We start from the raw sequence: 17,351 nt of genomic DNA on the forward strand, positions 1-17,351 counted from the left end.
GGTTACTCCCCTCTCCCTTGTTCCCTTACCTTCCTTCCCTTCCCCCTCTCTCCACGTGGACCACCAAGCTGGGCTGAGGTGAGCGATGGTATCATGTAATGTGTCTGACTGTTTTATTGTAATATCTCTCATGCTCTTGATGACTTTAATATAATGCTTATATATCTCAACCGTCCAATTGTGCATTACTGAACCCAGAAGTAGTATTACTGAATCCGAGAAGTAGCAATAGTAGTAGCAGCGGGTGGGGGCTGGCACCCCACTCCCCAGCTACAATTTTTTAATTTAATACTACACAAAACTCATTCAAATTCTTTTTTTAAAAAAAGACCAGTTGAAACAAAGACCCCCTTGAAGACACTCTTTAAACCTTGAGCTGAAACTCCCGAGGTCACCTTTAAGAGAAGCAGCGCGAGTGTCCCACAAGTAAAGTACTTTCCCCTAGGTGTGGTGCTCCACTGAAATGTCATCTGTTTGAGAACAAAAGGTCACCCTTTCTCCTAAAGCAAAGAGGAGGTAACAAGGGGCCAGGGGAACCAGAGTGCTGGAAGCTGAAGGTCCAGCACCCACTGAATTAGAGCACTGAACGTGTGTAAAATGGAACTAATGTCACTGAGCAACTTCTGTGGAGACTGTCAAATGGGAACTTAATCTGCCAAGTACACTTTCACAAAAACACAATCAAATGTTAGTTTTCAAACAAGAAAGCAAAGCAGTCCCTGGGAAAGGTGTGGCTGCAGTAAACTCTAGAGCTCCGTGGCCCTCACCCTCTTCCTGCTCCTGCTGTGAACTGCGGAAGGCTGTCTTCCCAGCCACTGGGAGGCCAAAGACGGAAGGGCTGCATCTCCAGCCCTGGGCTCTAAACCCACGTCCGGACTCAGGTTGCCTCCCTGGATCCACTCCCCACTGGATACATCTACTTAGATGCCACGTACATCTGCGTCTCACGAATCCATGCCCTGCTTTTAGCCCAGTCTTAAGCCAATTCAGAAAACGGTGTTAACACAGAAAGCTGGGGATCTTCCTTGGTTCTGTCTCCTCTTACATCACGCCCCCTGCCCCCCAACACACCCCTCTGCTGCTCCGTGTGCAATCACCTATGACTTCCCATCAAAGCTCCTCTTAAGCATTTCTCAAGCCTATGTACTCTCCTTTGCTACTGTCAGTACATAGTCACGGCCATCACTATTGCCACCAATCTGTCCTCCACACGACAGAGAGAATAGTTTGGACCCATCACAGTGTAATCCCCTCAATGACGCCTCAGCAGCTGGGCCTTTTCCATTCCCTCCAACACCCCACAATCAGCTAGGCTCTAGGTCTAAGGATGAGCTGTTCCTTGATTTGGAATGCCATCTCCTCTGTCCCCCACTCTGTTCCTGCACCTCACACCTCTACAACATCCTTTTCTACATTTTTAGTTATCCATCTGGCCTCAGCCAAAATGTCACTTCTTCTTTTCCTTAAGTTCCCACAAGTTAGTTACAAAAACGAGTGAGTTTCCCAGATATATGCTCACACTTAAAAAATAAATAGAAACTGCCATCAAGTTGATTCCGATTCATGAAAACCCTTGGGAGCAGTTCTCTTCAGTCCTATTGTGTCATTAACACTAAATATTTAAGAGACAGACAGCCTCATCTTTCTCCCACAGAGCAGCTAGTAGTCTTGAACTACCCACCTTGTGGTTAGCATCTGACACTTAACCCACTATACCAGTAGTGCTCCTGTGCTTCCATATAATTTTTTCTTTAGTAACTCTTGTTTCACTTGGAACTCATTAGATTTAAGACATTCCCTATAGCCTATAACTACATGAAAACGGGAATATATCTATGTTTCTTCAAAATTAACTAAAACCATATTTATTGACCATCTATTATTTAATCAAGATGACAGCCTAGAAAGCCCTATATGAGTAGAAATGGACTTTATGGCAATGCATGCAACTCTAAGCACTAAATCCCTAGCACCTAGTGAATACCTGATACTGGTGAAGGCTCAGCAAATCATTTAAAACGAATAAAAGCTTAGGTGACTAAGACAATAGAATTAAGCTAATGATGTACAAGGTATTTGTCCTTTGCTTGACAGATTGAAGTCCTTTTGGGGGTAATGATTGGGATAAAAGTAATTCATTTTCAGGAAATAAATGACACTCTCTTAGAACAGCTTGAAATGCATTCATTTTAATAACCCTGACTGATCATAAATTCTTATTCTTAAGAATACATTTGAATTTTGGGCACAGGTGTTTCCAAAATCTCTTAACATCAAAGTTTGTGACTAAGATTAGGTCATGTTGGTACTGGATATGGTCAGCAAGTTCAGCAGTTTGAAACCACCAGGGGAAAGATGAGGCTCTCTCCTCCCATCAAGAGTTACAGTCGAAGAAAATCATAGTTCCACTCGGTCCTATAGGTTCACCAGGAGTCAGAATCAACTCAATGGCAGTGGGTGAGTGCGAGTGAGTGAACGAACTGCCCAGAGGAAAGCAGAGTGAGGGACATCAAAGACATGGAAACAATTGGTCCCGTGAAATAATGGACCATGCCAACACCAGTGGCCATGGCCTTATGCGCAGAAGAACTAGAAGGCGCCTGGCTACACTGCCAGACTCGGAAAGGGATCATGGTAAAAGGTCCTGAATAGAGTGGGAGAAAAATGTGAAACAAAATTAAAAATCTTAACAAAGACCAGGCTTACTGGTTAGAGAGAGGCTAGTGGGACCCTCAAGACCCCCTTCTGATTTGAAATAGAACTCACCTCTGTGGCTCAGTTTTCAGTCAGTGTTTAGACCAGGGGAACAATACACTAGAGGGCTATGTACTCCTTGAAAAACACCAAAAGAGCAGCCTGTGCCCAAGGGCTACATTCAGAAGGGGCGGAGCAGGAGGAATGGAGACAGGAGACAGAGGAAGGGGGATTCGCAGTGGCCCACTGAGGTGACGGCGGGGGTGGGTCTCGCAAAGTGTGTTGAATATAAAACTGATGATCTCTTCTGCAAGCCTTCAGCCAACTCACAATAAAAAGTTAAGAAGTAATAAAATAAGATACCCCCAAAGGGGGGTAAGCTTAATGACCTACAAAATTCATTTCTTTGGACTATCTCATTTTCCAAAGATGCAAAATAAATAAGGTGTCCTTCTACCGTAAGTCTCTGCATCTATTCCAATATCATGCTCTCCCCACGTAAGCCCAGCTCAGCATTTATCTGCTATCTGGTTTCCTAACCGGATTTGCAAATCAGCGCCTATTCCCCGAGGAGACTCACAGTAGTATTTGTGATGAGAAATCGGAATTGTTTGTTGTTAGAAAGTGGAATGCTGTGATTTGTCCTAAGTTCTTTGGAGTAAAGCCGAAAATGTTGTCTAATTTCTCCCGCATCTAGTTCAGCACTTTCCTCACAGCAGACACTCTAAATATTTTATGTTGAACTCTAGTGTCTGTGAAGATAATTGGAATTCTAAAATAACCTTTTATTTCCTCACTTACCCAGACACCAGGTGAACGCCAGCGTCTCTAGCATCTGCAGAATTGGCAATGGCGAACAGGTGATCAAAGGTCTCTCTAAACCATTGCTTCTGCTTGTGAACGGCTGTGTCTGCAGCAGGGGAAAGGCAAAACAGAACAGAGGGAGAAATGATGATGATTATGCTGCAGAGAAGCTCCGTCCTAGAATTTGAGGAGGAAATTCAAGGTTAGGAAGGAGCACAGCATCCCAATGGAGACTCCGTCAATGACGGGAGTTTGGGATGTTGACTTTTGCTTTATTCATCTGCTCAGATCATGAGTAATCTACGGAGCGGAAACCAACCAATGGGAGCAAATCTAACACGGGAACCAGATGGAAGGTGGTCCTTGGATCAGGTATATTCCAGAGGTCTTCAAAAGATTTGTGACCAACCCGAAGATAAGTTAGCTCACGGCTCAGGCATCCAGCTGGCCCACGGTTGGCACATTGGAGAAAAGGCTCGTAGGCTCTTCCTGGTCAGAAGGGGTTTTCAAACATGAGGGGTACCAGGGGGAAGTCCGGGGAACTGACCCTCCTGACCAAGTTTGATTGTGCAAGTGAGCTCCGGAACAGGGGGCCTGCTGGTCAGTTTTCTCAACAAGGTTTTCATTCCTCCTAGCCCATGGACTCATGGGCCAGTGCAAAGCAGTGCTCGCACAGCCAACAGAGGCATCTGGGGCCACAGCAAACCCCACCTCTCCACCAGACGCCGTGTTTCTGCACTCCCCGGCACTGGACATCCCAGTCAGAGCACAGGGATTGGAACTCGACTGCTTCCAAAGGGGTCTCAAGCCTGTCAGTGAGGACACAAGAGGCCAAGTTCAAACACATAAATAATGGTGTCCCTATGGGCAGAAAGAAGCAGCATAACCCAGCAATACCCATGACTCAGCTGTGGCAGCGTATTTGGCCATCTGATCCCTGTGAAAGGGCCATGAGGGAGTCCCCAGGGTCAGAACGGAAAAAAACCGCCAGTAATTCTGAGCAGCTTCTCTGGGGAAGCCACAGAGGAGGGACTAAAGCCAAGCGAATGCTGAGTCAGCCTGCCTGGAGAGGTGTCCCTGGGACTGATGGTAGAGACGGAAAGGCCCTTGGAGAGGTCCTGTTCCCAAAGTCCTCAGGTCAGTGAGGGCATTTCAGAAGCAGGGTTCTGAAACAATTGACTTGTTATAGAGCCAATAAATATTTCTTTAGTGGTGGATCCGCTGTATCTCTAACATGCGCCCACATGGACCTGACATTGTGTTCATGAACTGCAGACTGGGGACTATTGATTTAGAAACAATGAAGAAATAAGCAAAACGTTGTATAATGAGCTAAATTAAAACTCATATGGACTATTACACACACACACCACACTCATAACCTATGTCAATGTATTGGGGCTTTTTTCAAAGAGTCCCTTGTTTCCACCCAGGAGCTCCAAAGCAGTGGCTGAGATTCACACGTCCACCTCATCTCCAAAGAACAGATGGTCCCAATTAAGCAGTGGCTGGAGCAGACACTGACCCAACTCCCATTTGACACAACTGGAAGAAGACGGTAGTCCGAACAGTGTACTAGGCACCAGGCAGGTGCTTAAATACTTTCACGTAGCCTCTTGGCCTTAGTGCCACCTTGTTCAAACCCTCTGACCCAGGAGAGCGGAAGTAGAGGAAGAAGTGAATGTGCACAATGAAGCGCAAGAGAAGAAAGGTGAGGCAGGGGTTTGGGGGAACCAGTGTGTGTGCACCCCCGGAATGTACCGCAGTAGGAATATAGCATGCCCGGAGCTGGGTCATGTGTGTTGACTGCATGCTACTGTCTGGAACTTCTATGGATATAGAACTCCCATCGCCATTCGATCACCGTGAGCACCCGAGAGGCCCATCTTGCTCACCACTAATCAGTCCAATTTGGATCCTTTGCCCTGAACCTCTAACACTCTGGGCTAGTTTTATTTTTAGTTTTGGCTCAGTGTAAGGCGCACAGTAAATCATCTCTTCTGCTGGGTCAGCTGAAGAATCAAAAACAAATAGATGTAACTATATGAACTTGATCCACTTAAGTCTTACAGTAGCTGTGAAATGCAGGTGGTCTTCATATAACATTGACATTTCTGAGCACAGACGACACGGTCCCTGGGTATGGTCATCAAAGAGAGTCCAGCAAAGCAGTGCAAGGAGAAGATCAAAGGCTTGATGGACCCAAACCCATCTGCAGAGGATCAGCTCCACCTGAGCCACTGCCAGCTCCAACGAGCCACTGCCAGAGACACCCTTGCCACAGGCAAGAGTCTCCAGCAGCCCTGCTGTCAGGCCGAGACCCCTGGAATCTTGATTACGCTGGATCCAACTCCTTACTCGGCCAGGTGACATCCCTGTAGACACAGCCCGAATCTGCTCTGGGTGCAGGTATCTCTTACTGGTTCCGTGACAGAAATTTCTTGCCTGGCTTTTTGAATGTTAATGGGGTCTTTTCCTTCCTACACATTTGTATTTTTGTCCTTATACTATTATGATTTTAGCATTGCCACCTTAGTGCGATTTTGGTGTTGTTGTTTTTCTCATTGTCTTCTGTTGGGTCTCCCAGCTGTGAAGCACAGGAGGAGTGGATGCAGAATGATAATAACAGAGACAAGGGGATGTAGGGACTACAGGGGTGGGGTGGGTGATAGGGAGGGAAAGGGAATTTCGGGAGTCAATAATGAAGGTGGGAGCGGGAAGGGAGCACTAAAATGGATTGTGATTGCATAGCTCATCTTAAAGGCAATTTAACCATGGGGGTGAGGGGGTGTGTGTGCTCTAAAATCAATGTGGTAATGATTGTACAATTCTCCTTGATATGTTTGAATGACTGAATGACTTAATTCTATGAGATGTCAGTTATGTGCCAATCAAACTGTTGGGGGCAAAAAGTCTTTCTCTAGCAGCCCCTAAGAGAGACGAACCTTGCCCGGCATTCCTCACCACGCAGGCACGCAGAGAGGGCCCCGGCGTTTCTGACCCGGATGAACTCTCAGAGGAGCTCCCTTTGAGGATGACTCCTTGACCACCCCCAGACCTGGCGCAAGCAAGGGCTCCTGGAATGTGAACACAAGAAGCCTGGCCGCAGGGACAGCACCCAGTACACCCAGTGTTGCAGAAAGTTTTTGCCTATAGCTCAGTGAGACAGGTTGCAAGGGGTGCACCAACTCCCTGCATGGTGAAAAACCAATTACCTGAAACGATAAACCAAGGCAATGGTCTTCCCTCTTCTGGGATAAGATGAGCTTCTTCTCTGTTTGGTGAACTGGCAGGAGCATCAAGCTGAGGCAGGGACAGGGATGCCTCAGTGACGGAAAGACATGCCAACTGCATGCTAAGCCCTAGGCCCTCTGCTCATGCAAGCCTCTGGAAGACTGGCAGCCAGGGTGTCACCCTCCCTAGGCGGGAAACAAGAAACCTCTTCCGCGGGGAACATGATCAGCCCCAGGAAAGTTTATAGAGTGGCCTCAATGGTTTCACATCGCCAGGACCTGCCATTCTACCTGCAGGGAAACCCACAGGCCACAAGCCCTGAGCGAGAGCTCAGAACTTCCCCAGCACCTGTTAGAGGTCCTGTCCCTAAATGTCAACAGATGCGCACTGATTAGCACCCGGCCCAGGAAACCCTCCCACGTGAAAGATGGTGATTAGAACGGCCAGCAGAGAGACATGTCCTGGAGGCCACAGAAGCTAGATGAGAAGAAACTTTGAAAAACCAGTTGTTAGTATTGTTAGGAAAAAAAGAAAAGATACTGCAATCCTGTAAGACACATAAGGTGTTATAAAAAAAAAAAGGGAAATGCAGAGTTATATAACAACAATATCAAGAGTCAAACATTTTAAATGTATTAGGAAGATAAAAGTAAGGAAATCTTCCAGAAGGGAAAATAAAAAGGGAAAGGAGTAGGGCTGGCAAGGGAAGAAAGCTCCAAGAATTGGAGGGTCCAAGATACACAACCTAATAGCAATTGCAGAGAGAGAGATGTTGGAAGGGAAGAGCAATGACCGAGGCCAGACTCACTGCTGTCAAGTCTACGTCAGCCCGTCGTGACCCAACAGGACTGAGCAGAAGTGCTCCCTGTAGGTTTCCAAAGCTGTAACTCTACAGGAGCAGGATGCCTCTCCTTCCTCCCGTGGCTCCCAAACCAGCCACGTCAAACTCACTGCCACAGAGTCCGTGCTGCCTCACAGAGACCCCAGGGCAGGGCAGACCTGCCCCGCTGAGTTCCCGAGACTCTAACTCTTTATGGGAGTAGAGAGCCCCATCTCTCTCCATCAGAGCAGCTGGGGTTTTCAACCACTGAGCTGAAATCAGATTGCAGCCCAACGCAGAACCATGACACCCGTGGTTCAACTGCTAACCTCACAGTGAGCACCCAGCTTGCCATCGCCGCACCACAGAGCTCCTGTCCGGAGGGAGGCAGCAGTCAGGGGGAAGCCCTGAGACTGTGCCCTGAGTGGAAAAATGTGATCTTCCCAGAGGACAATGGCAGAGCAATTTTTACAGTGTATAGTGCTGGGTACCAAAAAAAAAAAAATCTTGTAAATGACTTGAGTATTTAATGTATAATGTTGATTAAAGAACGAAAGAGAAAATAAATTTAACGAATGAGAAACACTGAAAAAAAAGGATGTATTTGGATATGCTGTTGGTTGGTAAGGAATATTTAATATAACAGAACGGCCAGTAGAATGAACAAATCCGTTTTGAAAGAAATACAACCAGAATAATCCTTAGTAGCAAGGAATGGGAAGCATTGTTCTGTATGTACTTTCCACTTGTTGTCAGAAGGCGCCAGATCCTGGAGGATGTCGTATTTGGTAAAGAAGATTATGGGCAAAAAAGAAGGAAGCCCACAAAGAGATAGATTAACACAGTGGCTGTAATATTAGACTCAAGCACAGTATTAATTATGAGGATGGCATAAGACCAAGCAATGCAAATATATATATATATGAAGAAGAATATAGCCTATGTCAAGGAATTTTACATGTAGAAATTGTTGAATGGGTATGGTGGGGCCAGGACTTCAAAATGTTTGTGGACCAATGGGATTGAAAGGTAATGGACTTTTTTTCATGACCATTTTAAAGACCCTTCCTATGTGTTGTATCTTTTCACCACAAATAAAATGAATATAAATGTTTAAATAAAAAAGGCCAGGCAATACTTTGTTCAACTGTACACGGGGTTGTTGAGTCAGAACTGATTCAACAGCATCAGACAAAAAATAGATGTGTGTGTATCCATGTATCTATGTACGTATACATAATATTTAACCTCTCATAAATATCTGTTTATTCAATAATATCATGGCTTTTTAACAAAGAAAAGAAATGGAAATGGAAAAGAGAAAATGAAACAAGCCAATGAGTATCTCAACTGCAAAGTGATGTCTGGCTTCTGTTTGGTGCTGTTTCCCTCCTTTCCCATCAGAGTGAAGAACAGGAACGAGAAAGGAGGATGCTGGGACATAGGGAATGATCGAGGCATCTTCAGACGTCAAGACATATTGACGGATGGTTTCCGCACTGGCTCAGAACTTACGGTAATTGTAGTCTCTTCACAAGCCATTTCTAACATGGTGGTCATTAATGGTGCCAGTGGGGAGAGAGTGGTTCTACTCATCATTATTGTGAGTATGTGATAGTTATTGGTATTGTTCTGGCTCTCCATCTTCTGGGAAGCTTATAGAATTGCAGTTCCAGCATCCTGAAGGACAGGGACATCTGATGACCTCTGCCCATGAATTATGATCAGAATTGATGATCACACTTAACGGCTGATACCAGACCCTCTATGCCAGCGGTTCTCAACCTGTGGGTCGAGACCCCTTTGGGGCTCGAACGACCCTTTCACATGGGTCACCTGATTCATAACAGTAACAAAATTACAGTTATGAAATATCAATGAAAATAATTTTATGGTGGGGGGGCACCACAACATGAGCAACTGTATTAAAGGGTGGCAGCATTAGGAAGGTTGAGAACCACTGCTCTAGACTTAACTCACTTCCATTGAGTGAATTCCGACTCTTGGCGACCATACAGGACAGAGTAGACCTCCTAACCCCATGAGTTTCTGAAACATTAAATCTTTATGGGAGTAGAAAGCTTCATTTCTCTCCGTCAGAGTAGCTGGTAGTTTCAAACTGCTGACCTTGAGACAAGCAAACCAATGAGTAATCTACTATGCCACCAGGCTCCCAAACCCTTCAGATCCCTCTTTTCCATGAACCGCTAATAAGGACAGTCAAGATAATAGTGGTTCCACCTGTTTGGGTTCTAAGGGGTCAGTAGGACCCTTACTGATGCTCAGTCAACATATTGACTATCTTTGGTGTCTGTTTTTCTTCAGCAGGACAGCTGAGTCTTCCCTAACAGATAAGCCAATGGAAGGTGTGGGCTGAATTGTGCCTCCCAAGAGAGGAAATGGAATCCTAGCCCTCTGGCTGTAACCCTCAGGGAATGAGGCTTCTTCTGTTTTGTTCAGGAGGTCAGAGTGGTGTAGGGAGTGTCCTAAACCTGATCCCTTCTGAGTGATAAGGAGCAGCAAGGAGGCGGGGAGCAGGCAGACACAGGCATGAGATGAACATCCTAGAGAGGCAGAAGCACCTGTCTGTGTTTGCCTTGGACGGTGATCGCCCAGGTGGAGGCTGTTTAAACCCCTGAGCCTCTGGGGAACAAAGATGGGCGATGCCTTCCCTAAAGTGCGCCCCACAGAGGCGCACGCTCTACTCCGGGGAGCAGCGGGATGTGCTGACCGTGCTGACCGCTGTCTTTGAGCAGAACCGGGACTGGGATGCCAGCGGGTCTGCCGGGGCTGCAGTGCACGCAGGGTCCACAACCTCGGGGCATGAGAGAGTCGCCTGAATCCCCAGGAGGCCAAGGGCCCTCGGACAGCTGCCTTCCAGCCTCAGGGCCCGCCACTCGCCTGGGGGCCCGCTTTCCTGCCAGCGCCTCTCAACCAGCTCCCGAGGCATCTTCTCCACTAGGAACCCAGGGAACTTCAGCCAGGGCCGAGAGTGCGGGGTCCCTGGACAGGCCACCCTGGCCACCCACGGGCTGGGTCCCCACCCTGGGGAGGTCCACCAGAACTGTCCTACGACCCAGAAGATGCAGTTCGATCCTTCAACCCACCGCACGGGTCCTGCCACCCACCACATGGGTCCTGATTCCCAAGAGCTGGAACCCGACGAGCGGGTGGTTGATGTTTGCACCCATGAGACGGAGTTTGTCACCCAGCATCGGGACCTTTACACTTGACCTTCCAGCCACCGCACCCTGTTGACAGTCCTCTCGCTCCCCAACGAGATCGAGGGCACCCGACCCACATCAGTGACCTGACGATCAGCCTGTTGGGGAGCCTAGAGCTCATCTAGGATGTAGAAGGGGCTTGGGATGGTGGGGCCAGCAACCACCTTGCAATCCCGCTGAGAGCCAGCCGGGGACGCTGTCTTCTGAGACCTGCACGCACCACCCCTGAACTGGCGCCATCAGTTTCCATCGCTGGTGACTCTCCCATGTGTCACCGGCACGTCTGTGACTGTCCCTGTCTTAGTAATTTGAGTGGCCTGTGGGCCTCCCTGCCTGGTATTCCCCAGGGACATGCTCAAGGCTGGCCGCATCTATGCTTTTGGACATTCAGCCACCATCTTTCATCTGTTTCCCCGAAAATAAGACAGTGTCTTATATTAATTTTTGCTCCCAAAGATGTGCTAGGTCTTATTTTCAGGGGGATGCCTTATATTCCAGCGAGAAGCAAAGCTGTAAGTAGGTCTTATTTTCGGGGGTGTCTTACTTTTGGGAAAACGGTAACTCTTGGGGGGTTAGGTATGTCTATCCTTTAAAAATAATTAAGTTCATTTAAATACAAACAATGCATAACTAGGGACAAAAACACGATGCATGCATTCTAAAATAAAATGATGTTTTCTGTCAAAAAAAGAAAAAGAAACAGACACAAAACCAAACTCCCCGCCATGAGTTCCATTCCGACGTACCAGCGACCGGACAGGACAGAACACTCCGCCCTGTGGGTGTCTGAGACTCTGGATCTTTATGGGAACCGAAAGTCCCATCTTCCCTCCTGGGAAGCAACTGGAAGTTTTGAATTGCTGACTGTGGTTAGCAGCCAGAGATGTTAAAAATGCACATGACACTGGCCCACAGCCAGCAGGGTTGGCCCCTGGAATCCCTCCAATTTGCCCTCCCTCTCTTTCACCTGCATACTGGTGGGGAATCAGCATTCCGGCTGCGACGTCGCTAGTGGTGTCAGGAGTGAACTTGTCTGACAGCACTGTGATGGAGCTCCTTGGGACGCGATTGGAAATGCACAGGGCAGTGGAGAGCCCGATCACACCAGCCCCGACCACTGCGATCCGCACCGTGTCCATGGGCCTGCCAGGGGGAGACACAGGTTGTGAACCAGGTCCAGAGTTTGGCCCCAATGTCTCAACATCAGACCTTTCCTGCAAACAGTTCTCATGGGATACAGAGAGCACCCCTTCCAGCTCTTCTCTGCCTTCAAGGTCAAGGTGTAGGCAACAAGGCCTCTAGAAAATGGTGAGCTTTGAGGCTTCATCAGCTCCAAACTGGCCGGATTGGCCTCCAGAACCCACTAGGAGGTAGGTATGCATTTTAAGGGAGTTCATCTCCTTCTGTTCCATTTCACTCATGGGTTTTCTCTAGGATCCACTGTGAGGGGTGGTGTGGGTGTGGGTGTGTGAAGTAAGCAAGCTAGGCAAGGTCAGCAGCGCCGAGATCTCTGCCCACCCCCCAAATCCCAGAGGAGCCATTCAGAGGGCATGTCTCATGAGCAATGTAGAGCTCAAGTCTTGCTGTTCATCACCTCTGTGCACATTCACTCATCTCTGCACCTTCGTTCTCATCAGAAACCAGTCTCCTCCTCGCTTCGCCACCTTGACCACCGCCAGCACCTTCAGCCTGGCCGAGCATTCTTTTGCAGTCAGCACACCTGGATTCCTCTCTGGGCTCAGCCAAGGACTGTAACCTGGGGAGTGCCAGGGTCTCCCAGCCTCAACTCCCTTTCCTGTGACCAAACTCACCCTACCCAGGGGTGCTCACACACGCACACACACACACACACACAAATTACCCCACTGCCATCCAGACTCCTAGTGACCTCCAGAATGGAGTAGAGCCGCCCCACAGGGTTCCCAAGGCTGTGACTCTTTACAGAATACACTGCCCCATCTTTCTCCTGTGGAGCGGCTGGTGGGTTTGAAACACTGACCTTTCAGTTAGCAGCGGAGCACTGAACCACTGGACCACCAGGGCTCCTTATCTGTACACTGACCAAGTGAATTCCTATTAGGTCCTTGAGGTTGTGAAGACGAGACACCCACCGAGGTTTCCTCAGGAGAGGGGCCCCTTCGTGGGGGGTTCCTATGAAGAGCCAGCAGGTGATCTCTCCGGAGGCGTCAGCTTCCCTCTCTGCTTTTCCACTCCTGTCTAACGCTCTGTCCCTGGGCTAAATTGCAGAGGAAATGCAATGGGAACAGCTGACCACTGCCCAGGGTGGCATCTCTGGGGGATATGGAGGGTGTGGACCTCACCAGGTGACACTGCCAGTGCAGAGGGCACCAAAATGACTCTCTCTATGCAATTTCTGTGTAATGTTTCAGCAAACTCTATTCTCATGGGGGGAAAACCCCCCCAAAACCCTTTTGTTAGTTATAAGGGGTCCTGTTGGCACTGTCAGGGAAGCGTCGGACTGCTAATGCCAAGGTTCAAGCCCACTTGCTGCTGCACTGGTGAAAGGTGAGGCTCTCTGTTTCCATGAGAGATTTACAGACAGAAACTCTATAGAATGTCACTCTGAGTTAGAATCCACTCAGTGGAAATGGCTTGTTTTTGTTTGTTTGTTTCGTTGTTTTTTGAACATTTTATTGGGGGCTCATACAGCTCTTATCACAATCCACACATACATTATGTCAAGCACATTTGTACATATGTTGCCATCATCATTTACAAACATGTTCTTCCTACTTGAGTCCTTGGTATCAGCTCATTTCCTCCCTCCTTCACCCTCTCTCCCTCCCTCATGAATCTTTGATCATTTATAAATTATTATTTTTGTCATGTCTTACACTCACGCAGTCTCCTTTCACCCACTTTTGTTTCCGTCCCCCTGGGAGGGGGTTATATGTTGATCATTGTGATTGGTGCCCCCTTTCTCCCCCCACCTTCCTCTTACCCTCCTGGTATCGCTACTCTCAATATTGGTCCTGAGGGGTTGATCTGTCCTGGATTCCCTGTGTTTTCAACTCTTATCTGTACTGGTGTAAATGCTGTGGTCTAGCTGGATTTGAAAGATAGAATTGGGGTCATAATAGTGGGGGAGAGGAAGCATTAAAGAACTAGAGAAAGTTGTATGTTTCATCAGTGCTATACTGCACCCTGACTGGCTCATCTCTTCCTTGTGACTGTTCTGTAAGGGGATGTCCAGTGGCCTAAAAATGGGCTTTGGGTCTCCACTCTACCCTCCCCCTCATTCACATCAACATGAATTTTTGTTCTGGGTCTTTGATGCCCGTTGCCTGATCCCATCAACACATCATGATCACACAGGCTAATGTGCTTCTATCATGTGGGCTTTGTTGCTTCTCAGATAGATGGCCACTTGTTTATCGTCAAGCCTTTAAGACCCCAGATGCTATATATTTTGATCACCGGACACCATCAGCTCTCTCCATCACATTTGCTTATGCGCCCATTTTGTCTTCACTGGGTTATTTTGTTTCTGTTTTGGGGGGTTCGGGTTGGCTGGTAGGTCTAACAACAAAAATCTTCTTTTGTAAGCCTAGCTTATGTGGATCAACACGCTTACAAGGCAAAAACTCTGTGCTAGTTTTCTCTTTGATCCTACTATCCTCTGGTCAGAGCTGTTATTAGCACCCAATTACAATGAGATTTCGAATCACATGGTTTCCTCTGCATGTGCAGCAAGCACGAGCTATTGTTTTGGTTGCTGTGATATTTTTATAATCACTGATTTTGCCAATAGCTACAATATTGTGGCAAGTAGTATTTACAGACCTATATCAATAACTTTTTTGAGAATGAAATCAATGAAAAACAAGGGAAAAAATTTTAAAGGTTACTAATACTGCTATAACTGAAAATGTAAATTATAGAAAGATTTTACAAGATAATTTGTAGTTAATATTCATACAGTCTAAAAATATTGCATTTATTTAAGCAATTTATTACTATATTTATTGCCTATTCTATGATTTAAAAAGGTAATAAACTTAGTTGTATGGAAGTTGTTGGTTCTATAACTTTGATAGCTAAATAGTTTAAGACATGAAGTGGGGAAAATGTTATGTTTCTTGATTCATGATTAAAAATATAAACTTAAACCTAAATACAGGTTTGTCAAGAGATCATAGTCTATTTTTCTTTGAAGGCATCAGTGCCATATAAACATATATCTACTTTGAATTAAATTTTCAGGGTTTAAGTTTGAACTATGATTTTAAAATAGTGGGGCATTAAAATGGACATTGACGTTGTTTTCAGGTGCCAACCAGTCAGTTCTGACTCATAGTGACCGCATGCACTACAAAAGGAAATGCGGCCCTTTCCTGAGCCATCCTCACAGTGTTGCTAAGTTTGAGCTCATGAATTGAGCTCAAGAAGAAGCTGGCAGGGAATGGGGAGGAGGGATGTTGAACTCACCGAGGGAGTAGGAAGTCAGAGGCTGATGTCTGAGTGCATCACTCATTCTGAACTTTTGATCAAATCAAGAGCCATTAAGGAATTCGTAGCCATGCCCGAGGCTGTTCAAGTGATGAGTCTCATTAGAAGAAGAGCCACTGAAGAAGAAGGAACAGTATCCTTTCCAACACTGACCTAGTTCTAGGATGAAGGGTCTGAGAGTGAGCCTTTAATAGGAATACCGAGCCTGAGAAGGCCCCAGAAAGCAACAGAGATTGATCTGGAAGGAGGTGAAGAGTGGGCAACATTCAACATTTTGACACCCACAGCTGAGCTGGACCTCGTAGGCTCGCTCTCAACCCTTTCACTAATCCCAGAATTCTTTCTGACATTCTATGTGCCCATAGCTTCAAGTGAGAGAAGTTTCAAAGGTGAAACTTATAAAGAAGGATTCCTGATCTCTTATGGGACAGTGAAGACTTTCTGATCTTACCAAATGACATGATTAACTCAAAATGAGCTGGTGAAAAGCACTGATTTCCATGAAGCGAGTCACAAGTCTACAACCCTGAAAGCCAGGAACTGAAAAGTCTGATTTTGTTGAGAAGTTCACCAAGTGCTGACATGCTTGGGTATTTACTCCCGATTATTTTTGTAGCATTATTTCATTTATGAAAAGGAAATTTCCATATGTGTCTGTTTTTAACTTCTACAGTATTGGGACTATTATCGGTTATACAAAGCCCTGGATGGCAGCAGGGTAGTGGCATATGTCACTACCAGCACCATTCTTTCCATCAAAAGAAGATGGAAAGAATACAGTTACTGAACCAAAAAGAGCGAGTCGGCATTGCAACATTTCAGAAGGTGACAGATGAACAAGAACCACTGCTACTAAAGGAAGAAGTTCAAACGACACTGACACCAGTAGCCAAAAACAAGGCTCCAGGAATTGATGGAATCCAAACCACATGTTTCAACAAGCTGATGAAGCACTGGAAGCACTCATTTGTCTATACCAGGACATTTGGAAGACATTTTCTTGACCAACTGGAAGAGATCCATATTTGTACCCATTCCAAAGAAAGGTGACCCAACACCATGCTCAAATGATAGAACAAAATCATTGATATCACATACAAGTGAAATTGTGCTGAAGGGCATTCAACAATGGTTGCAGCAGTAAGGATGTGGAAGAAGGGATATATCGTTGCTGATATCAGATGGTTCTTGGAGGAAAGCAGAGAGTACCAGAAAAATATTTACTTCTGTTTTTTTGACTATGCAAAGGCATTCGATGGTGTAGATCATAGCAAACTAGCAAACTTGAGAGGAATTCTGAAACACGTCATTGTGTACATGCTGAACTTGTATATGGATCGAGAGGCAGTGGTGGGAATAAAACAAGTTCATACTGCATAGTTCCAGTCAAGAAAGGTGTGCATCAAGGTGGTGTCCTCTCACCACACTAATTCAACCTGTATGCTGAGCAAATAATCAGAGAAGTTAGATTATCTGAAAAAGAATAACACATTAGGATTAGAGGAAGTCTTATAAATAATCAGGGATATGTAGATAACCTTGCTTACTGAAGTGAGGAGGACTTGAAGCGCTTGCTGATAAAGACCAAGGATTACAGCCTTTGGTATGGATTACAGCTCAATGTCAAGAAGACCAAAATCCTCACAACTGGGCCAATAAGTAGCAATGCCATAAATGGAGAAATGGTTGAAGTTGTCAAGGATTTGGCTTTGCTAGGATCCACCATCAATATTCGTGGAAGCAGCAGTCAAGAGATCAAATGACACATTGTATTGGGTAAATCTGCTTCGCAAGACCTCTTTAGAGTATTGAAAAGCAAGGGTGTTCATTTGAGGACTAAGGTGCACCCAATTCCCAGCTGTGCTATTTTCAACTGTCTCATATGCAGGTGAAAACTAGATATTGACTAAGGAAGATGAAAGAAGAATTGATGCATTTAATTGCGATGCTGGAGAACATGAAAGTGCCCTGGACTACATCGCACCCTGACTGGCTCGTCTCCTCCCAGAGACCCTTCTGTAAGGGGATGTCCAGTGGCCTAAAAATGGGCTTTGGGTCTCCACTCTGTACTCCCCCTGAGTTAGTTAATTGTGCCAGCCTGGCCG

General features: G+C 46.3%; 1 protein-coding gene across 1 annotated transcript in view; it reads right to left on the reverse strand.

Annotated features, from left to right (window-relative positions):
• The window catches only part of DDO (D-aspartate oxidase), a 50,959-nt gene that overhangs the window by 29,894 nt on the left and 3,714 nt on the right, over positions 1-17,351 (reverse strand). The window contains exons 2-3 of the mRNA XM_004702007.2: positions 11,744-11,919; positions 3,496-3,604 (exon numbers count right to left, since the gene is read on the reverse strand). Coding sequence (XP_004702064.1) covers positions 3,496-3,604; positions 11,744-11,915 — 281 coding nt within the window. The 5' untranslated portion in view covers positions 11,916-11,919. The remainder of the gene's footprint in view (positions 1-3,495; positions 3,605-11,743; positions 11,920-17,351) is intronic.

Source organism: Echinops telfairi, unplaced genomic scaffold, assembly GCF_000313985.2.
Source record: "Echinops telfairi isolate 266 unplaced genomic scaffold, ASM31398v2 ScPeMD7_3533;HRSCAF=4204_0, whole genome shotgun sequence".
NCBI lineage: Eukaryota > Metazoa > Chordata > Mammalia > Afrosoricida > Tenrecidae > Echinops > Echinops telfairi.